Genomic DNA, 8,374 nt, shown 5'->3' on the forward strand with positions numbered 1-8,374 from the left:
GAAGTTGCTGCAACAAATTCAGCTTCAGTGGTTGATAAAGTAACAATTGATTGCTTCTTCGAAGTCCATGGAACAACCGCTGAATCTAAGAGAAAAGCATATCCTGAAGTTCTTTTTCTATCATCTCGATCTCCTGCATAATCACTATCACAAAAGGACATTAAATCTGATTGTTCTCTTTTCTTATAGTAGGGACCAAGTTTTGGTGTTTGTTGCATGAATATTGTGCTGCTAAGGTAATTACCAATCTGATCGTACCATGCCTTGAAACTAGAGCAAACATTTCTTTATAATCGACTCAGACTTTGTTTTGTAACATTTTACTACCAACTGTACCTTGAATTTGTTGTATTTTCCATTTTCTTTCAATTTACTCTTGTAAATCCACTCACACCTATTGTTTTTTACTTTTAGGAAGCTCGGACAGTTCCCAAATTTTTATTTTTCTCGATGGATGCGATTTCAACATCCATTGTCTTTCGCTATTTTGATTCTTCGATGGTATCTTCGAAAGCTATTGGGTCACAATATGAAAATAAAGCAAAAAGAACAAATGGATATTCAATTTGGTTAACACTGGTTACCTCATAATTTGATATTCATGTCGGTCTTCTTCTAAATCGTTGAGATCTTTGTTCATTTTCTGTCTCATTGATTGAAATGTGTTGATTGATTGTTGATTGTTGCTCGCTCTCTATAGATTGTGCATTCTCCAAAGAATGCTGTATTTTTTCTCCATTTTCTCCATCAAAATCAGCTTGAATTTGTTGTCTAACAGTATTTTAATCATCGAAAAACTACTGAATATCGTGAATATTTTTGAAATTGAGATAGCTAACTCTGCCGATTCTCATGTCAGTATCTATTTGGTTCAACTTTGAACACAAGTCGTTTTCTATGCATATATTTTACCTTGCTGACTTGTATCTCAACCGAGGTGAGATAAAATGGTTGTGTTTTGTTAGCCCAAACTAATCATGCTGAAAATTTTAATATGTATTCATTCACCCCCTCTAAACACCTAGCTGATCCTAACAACATATGAGTTTGAGTATAAGTTGATAGTCATAAACTGAAAAATGAAATCTAGAGAATTCCACCGTTCATTGACGCGATTGCAATTATTAAATAAAAAAACACTTGGTTATTGCATATTGTTGAATTAGTTCAATATAACTCGACATAATAGATTGATAAAATATTGAATTACTTCAAAAACATTGCTTAAGAATTGAAATTCAATCATTATAGAAGATTAAAGGGTACGTGCATTAACCCTCACACTCAGAAATGGCATACCAGCTTGGAAAACATCTCATCTAAACTTGGATATAGAAGAAGTGTGGTTTTGACTTTTAATTCCCTTTATATTAAAATCCCAATTTTGATATATTAAACCAATTTTGGAATGATTGTTTTTACGACGTGAGAACTCTCAACCACTATCATTCGATACAATGAGGATTTGAAATTGTTCAAAAAAGCTTATAGAGACACATGTCAGGTTATGAAAGCTCGAGCTTTTGAATCCTCTACCAATTTGTATCACATATGGACGTCTAGGAATGCTAAAATGTTTGGGCACAACCATGGATGTTGATATGGTATTCTTTAAATTTATATATAATTCTTTAGAAATATACATTTTACTGTTAAAGATGCACGAACTGATCACTTTACCATCATTCTTAATAACCTCTAATAATTTGTGGAACTTATCTAGAAATTACTTTTTTTCTAAAGGTTTCCCATAAAAGCGGGTTGAGCTCGAATGGCATTAATCAATTCATATATAATGATTGCCTATTTTGTAATTATTTTCAACCAAAACAATGATATATTTATGTGTGACTTGCATGCATTTCGACCGCTTTTGGATCTCATTCGGATGAAATGATGATATTCAAATTCAAAGTAATTATATTCAAACTTCACTAATAATTCATAGGAAACCCTATATTTTCTATGAGGATTTCATCAAGAGTCGAATCGAGACAAATAAGAAGAAAGTTTTTAAGACTTGAAATACATATATCTGAGCTCGAGTTTGATTGAAGTCCAAGGTTGAGTTCACTTTGAAAGATTCGAATACATTCACGAGATACTGAAACTTCTGTTTGAAAATAAATACTCGAAATATTCGAAACACATTATTTAATATATAATCATATTATATTGAAAATATTAAAACTCATGAACTATCGAACAAAATAACTCAGTCTCAAATTTAGCTTGAAAATAGTTCAAACATTTCGGAAACTACTCGAATTCGAAAAATTCAAATTCAAATCAAATATTTTTCGAATAGACTTGATCCAACTATTTCAACACTTATACATCCCTAGCTAAATCCATGTATGTCTCATAAATCTTCTACGAATTATCAAATAGGAATGATGTTTCAAAAATAAACAAATAAATAAATAATAATGCAGTAATATGGGTTAGTCTAATGTAGCAACAATGCCCCCAACTAATCCAACTACCCCGATTGGTTTAAACATGTGAGCTTCATGCTCGACCCCGCGTGGGGAAAAAATTTCTCATTAATTTGGAACGGTACAACATCGAATTTCCAATGTATAATATTTATTCGATAAGATTAACAAAACAAAACAAAACAAAACAAAACAGATAATTTCGATACTAACCCAAAGTTTATGGTATTGTACGGACGCTACGAATTTTCCAACTATTGTGTGATATCCTTAAAAAGGGGTGGGTTTTCTCCCACCTCTCTTTCATGACTCATGAAGCATTCATTGTCAACCAATAACAGCCCCACATACCCTTTCTCTTGGCGAACTTGAGATGACACGTGTCCACTTTTCTCTCTCATCCCTTCATGTGTATCTCTCTATTCTTACCAATTCATGAGCTGGAGGGAGATTTCATATGGTATGAGATTCAGGCTGCCTATAAATATATTCCTTATATTCACTTCATATCTGCACAGGATACAATCTTTATTTCATTTGCCTCGACTGGAAACCAAGGAAAAGTTCACCAATTTCTCACTACCAGTATTACAACACAATCATATGGAATCCTTTTCCTTGTGTTTCTTGATACTAGTCTTGGTTTTCTTGCTATATGTCCTAAATTACATCCTCAAATTCCTGAACATTGGTCGTGTTCAATTGCCACTTCCACCAGGAACAATGGGTTGGCCTTATATTGGTGAAACCTTCCAATTATACTCACAAAACCCAAATGTTTTCTTTACCTCAAAAGTCAAGAAGTAAGTTCAATTTCCTTCCTTCTAGTCAGAGATGTATCCAACTGGGACGAGGGGGGAGGTCGTCCGATATCAAATTGAAAATTTGAAATTTTACAAGTTATTTGTTAAGGAATTCAAATTCCTTTCTCGGTCTAATCCCCTCTCTAAAATTCTTGGGTCCATCCTGCTTTTAGACACTTGGTGGATCCCGAATTCAAGAACTCGTTATTCTACCACCGAAGAAATTAGTAGATAACACTTGTTTTTAAGGTTAAATGTTTTCTGAAATGGCTACTACATTTAATTTTTTCATAGGTATGGTTCGATATTCAAGACTCACATCTTGGGATGTCCTTGTGTGATGATTTCAAGTCCAGAAGCAGCGAAGGTTGTATTAGTTTCTAAAGCTCACCTCTTTAAGCCCACATTTCCAGCTAGCAAGGAGAGAATGTTGGGCAAACAGGCCATATTCTTCCATCAAGGAGAGTACCACACCAAGCTTAGAAAACTCGTCCTCCGCGCATTCATGCCTGAGGCAATCAAGAATATCGTATCAGACATCGAATCATTTGCCATTGGTTCCCTCCAGTCGTGGGAAGGAAAATTGATAACAACTTATCAAGAGATGAAAACAGTATGTTACACTTTCTAAATAACTACCAAACAAAAAACAATGACAAAAAAAAGCCAGTTTCCCTGTTTCTACTACTAAAACTTGAAATCTTGATACTGATAGCTTTCATATTGATTGTTGCAGTACACATTCAATGTGGCATTACTGTCGATCTTAGGAAAAGATGAGGTACTGTATAGAGAAGATCTAAAGAGGTGTTATTACATTCTTGAAAAGGGATACAATTCGATGCCAATCAATGTTCCTGGAACACTTTTTCACAAGGCAATGAAAGCTAGAAAGGAGTTGGCACAGATTTTGGCTAAAATTATGTCCCTTAGGAGACAAATGAAACATAATCACACGGATTTACTTGGATCATTCATGGGGGAGACAGAAGGACTAACCGATGAACAAATTGCAGACAATATCATTGGTGTAATCTTCGCTGCCCGTGACACAACAGCTACTGTTCTAACATGGATTATCAAGTACCTAGCTGAAAATCCAAGTGTTCTCCAAGCTGTCACAGTAAGATCTCATATCAGGAAAAAGTATACCAGTTTTTTTTTATGATGGTTTCATCATAAGATGCCAACTGTATATTCTAACCAAAATGTTAGAACTAACTTGTCACATTATATGCATGTTTCTTGACTTTACAGGAAGAGCAAGAAGCCATAAAGAAGTACAAAGAAGAGTGTAGAGAAGAGAATGTTTTGAAATGGGCGGACACCAAGAAAATGCCAATCACTACAAGGGTCATCCAAGAAACACTTAGAGTTGCCTCTATTTTATCTTTTACATTCAGAGAAGCTGTAGAAGATGTCGAGTTTAGTGGTGAGTTGAAATGAAATATTTGTCTAAAACATGATGAGAATGTAACTTATATCTCACTGTCTTTTGATAACAACAGATCCCCTAGTCTGGCCTGAAATTTAATAGGCACCCTTTAGTTTTATATCTTTAATATTCTTGAATGTATGTTCTAACCATTTTCTCCTTCCAAATTTTTTGCAGGATATATCATTCCAAAAGGATGGAAAGTGTTGCCACTTTTCAGGAACATACATCACAGCCCAGAAAATTTCTCTGACCCAGAGAAGTTTGATCCTTCAAGATTCGAGGTAAATATAATACACAAAAAATGTCATTGATTTTTGTAATATGTGGTGTTATCGAATCTGAGTATATTCTCAGCTTCCATTATCTGATGGCGCATACTTTCACTGGACAGGCACCTCCAAAACCCAATAGTTTCATCCCATTTGGCAATGGGACCCACTCATGTCCTGGAAATGAGTTGGCCAAGCTAGAGATTTTGGTTCTTGTACACCATCTCACTACCAAGTACAGGTGAGATAGCTTTAAAACCAATTTCATAAAATGCAACATCTAATCAAACATCAATTTCCAAACAGAAACTTCGAACCTGCCCCTTTTTTTTGTAACCTAGATACTGCCATACCCAGAGCGGTGCATGTTTGAAAACCTCAAATTTCCTAAATCAATCCTGATTGGAAATATCTTGTACGCACCAGTTCTACACATGTGGCTGAAATTCAACCATATCAAGACTGGGAGTATACACAAGAATTTCTGCTTTTAATATGTGGTGGAATTTCGTTTTCTAAAAATAGCATGTCTGATAAATATCTTCTAAATCATTAAATTGCTCCAATCTTTCGATCTTGATTCTTGCAGGTGGTCTATGATTGGCCCACAAAATGGAATCCAGTATGGACCCTTTGCTCTTCCCCAGAATGGATTACCAATCAAACTCTCACTCAAAATATAGAGATTGATAACAGAAGCCCATTACTATTTACCATCAAGAATATCATTTCGCCAAAACACAGAACCAGAAAGTTACATTCTATCCTATTGGATCATGGAGTCCATGTGCACGTTAATTGTATATGATCGAGCATCATCAAGTGCACGTAAAACCTCAGTCTCCAGAAGGTGGAATGTACCAACTAGAAGAAAAGTTCTGAGCCCACAAATTGCACAAAGGTTTTCGATAGATAGCACCGAGTTTGAAGAAGGTTTAAGCAATATTCTTTTCAGATCAAGGACGAGAAAGTCGAGGATAGGCGTAGATCGATTAATTACATAGTTAGCAATATTCTTTTTTTATCTGCCTTCAGTGTTTGATTAGTCAGATCCATGTAAAAAGTCCGCAAGGCAATTAATGAAAATCTTGAAAATTATGTTCCCATCAACTCCCAAAGCTCATTCGAACTATCACAATTATTTTTCTTACCATTATTAATAACATTAACATGAGCAGCATGTTGCACAAAAATATTACATTCATTACCACATACGGCCATTAGTCAAAGTGATAAGTAACTTGGTCTTTATTACAAATAAAGCTAAAAATGTACTCTGGTAAGTGAAACCTACATAATATCTCTTGCTGTATTAAATGTCAAAAGCACTATCAGGCAAAGTTTCATTATGCCTTTCAAGAAGTCGGATAACTTGAAACCATGGGAAAAATGTACAAAAACAATCCCCTTTCAATTTGAGTTATTATTACTATTGTTATTTGAAATGTTCAATTGATTTATTTGATTACATTCAACTTCACCCATAACGTGAAATATATATGACAAAATCAAAATTTTTTTTTAAAAAAATAAAGTAAAAGAACTACAGATTGTCAAACTGATTGTACTTATTTGTATTCAAGCGTCTCATTATGGCCAATTGACTTCCCAAACATAAAGTACTCCAATGTAAATCAACCATAATCAAATCATGATTTATTGTTTTTTTTTATTAGAGTCAACTCCAATTATATTGTTCGTATCAAATATCGATATCTCATGAATTCTACCATCAGAATAATTATCACATAACAACACGGTTTGTATTCAATAAAATAAATTGGATAGAACAGCTAAGAAATCATTTGGAAGTTTCGTATTACATCCTATATCATATAATAATCTAGTGTTCATCCCATGTCTCATATATTAATATTATTATCAGCAATAACAGATCCACAAACTCCAAAACTTAGACTTACCTACATAAGCACTTCAAATTTACCATCATTTGGGGGATAATGATATTTTAGCAAAAGAATAAGCTTTTTTAATGTTCAATGAAGAGATTAGGCATCTCTAATATTATTCAGCTATCAGAAGCATTACATTTTCAATGAATCCATACAATGCCCACCTCCAGATTCGATTTAGCTGGCAATATCATATCACATAGAGAAAAGTCAAATGATTTTTAATTAGTGTTTCTCTTCCTTGTCCTACTTAGTAACGACTAATGGTGAGCTAGCAATATAATCTCACTAATAAACAAAGCTTTATATAAATATTAATCAACTCCCAGATCTCGACAATTTTAATATTTTGTCAAAACTTACATACGTGGAGACAAGCTGAACCGAAAGTGAGGGGTAGAGACTTTATTTATTATCTATTTCCTTTTTTTTTTTTGCATAGTTTCTCATAAAGATGAAGTCCTTTCCCTCCATCTTTTTCTCTAGTTTTTAGTGTAAAAGATGAAATTTTGTGCAATTGTCTGTCGACCCTTGTAGCTAAAAGCCCTGAATCCACGGCAGATGAAGTTCTCATGCTGAAAACAACTTCCAACGAAACGTTAGCAAACAGATGTTCAATTACTTCTTACAATACACCCATTGTCTATAAACGGATCAAAACAAGATTGTGCTGAGCTAAATATAAAGAAACCATAAGGGGGGAAAAAAGACAAGTCAACTGCTTGCAAATCAGATGATACTCTAAATGTAATAAGAATAATGAGAAAGATAAAACACGTGAGGCTAAAAAATGTTAAAAGTTATCTGGCATGGATATTGCAATCACATAATCCTATACCGCATGAAATCAACATCCATGTACAAGAAAGTCAAAAAACATGTTGGACCTATTTAAACGTCGCCTTCGTAAATGGGATATGGGTTGTTTCGTACAAGTACAAAAGTCCTTAGGGACGCTAATGCTTTGTGGATTCTTTCTAAGCTAGGTAGGCAGAGTGATTAATGCATGAGAAGATAGAAAAAAAATAAAATTTCAGGATAAAATCTATCATGCAACGGTCTCATGATCTAGCATGTTCGATCCATTGAGTTTGTTGGCATCGTCCGAGTATAGCATAGAAAGAGCATCAAAGATTTATCTTCCACCAAGTACAGCCCTAGTCTTTTTTTTTTTTTTTTTGCCTAGTTCCGCCTCAAACGAATATACTCACAATAATGCAAAGTTTGAAACTCAACCAGAAGCTTTCAAACATTTATGGCGTAAAATCTTGTTCCTAGATTTGGTCGGTTGACAATTAACATGTAATTCGTGTGGCCTCAGGCTGTTCACAAAGTGGTCGGTTTTGAGCCCACACATAGCAGGACCTCATTGGATACCGACCAGGCCCGCTTGAAATGGCTAGTCAAGGAACGCAATCAGAAAATCAAAGCTCCCGAAGACTATAATGCACCATTTGGTGTCAAGGATTAGATTCGGCACGCATTCTTGTATCATCCTACGACTTAAATTTTA

General features: G+C 34.4%; 1 protein-coding gene across 1 annotated transcript; it reads left to right on the forward strand.

The window, feature by feature from the left end:
• The first annotated feature begins 2,746 nt into the window (after nt 1-2,746).
• LOC140969302 (abscisic acid 8'-hydroxylase CYP707A2-like) lies at nt 2,747-6,058 on the forward strand. The gene is made up of 7 exons (XM_073430618.1): nt 2,747-3,241; nt 3,536-3,854; nt 3,978-4,364; nt 4,499-4,673; nt 4,854-4,960; nt 5,071-5,189; nt 5,538-6,058. The coding sequence occupies exons 1-7, from the start codon at nt 2,874-2,876 to the stop codon at nt 5,629-5,631; spliced, it is 1,569 nt and encodes a 522-aa protein (XP_073286719.1). The 5' UTR covers nt 2,747-2,873; the 3' UTR covers nt 5,632-6,058.
• The last annotated feature ends 2,316 nt before the right edge of the window (nt 6,059-8,374 follow it).

The sequence above is a fragment of the Primulina huaijiensis genome, unplaced genomic scaffold, assembly GCF_012295235.1.
Source record: "Primulina huaijiensis isolate GDHJ02 unplaced genomic scaffold, ASM1229523v2 scaffold40495, whole genome shotgun sequence".
NCBI classification, from domain to species: domain Eukaryota; kingdom Viridiplantae; phylum Streptophyta; class Magnoliopsida; order Lamiales; family Gesneriaceae; genus Primulina; species Primulina huaijiensis.

Bases quoted from the DNA above. Each gene is read 5' to 3' on its own strand.
- LOC140969302 (XM_073430618.1), top strand. From the start codon at position 2,874: ATGAGCTGGAGGGAGATTTCATATGGTATGAGATTCAGGCTGCCTATA. The intron at 4,365-4,498 runs GTAAGATCTCAT...TTGACTTTACAG, and splicing joins GTGTTCTCCAAGCTGTCACA to GAAGAGCAAGAAGCCATAAA. The intron at 5,190-5,537 runs GTGAGATAGCTT...TGATTCTTGCAG, and splicing joins CATCTCACTACCAAGTACAG to GTGGTCTATGATTGGCCCAC.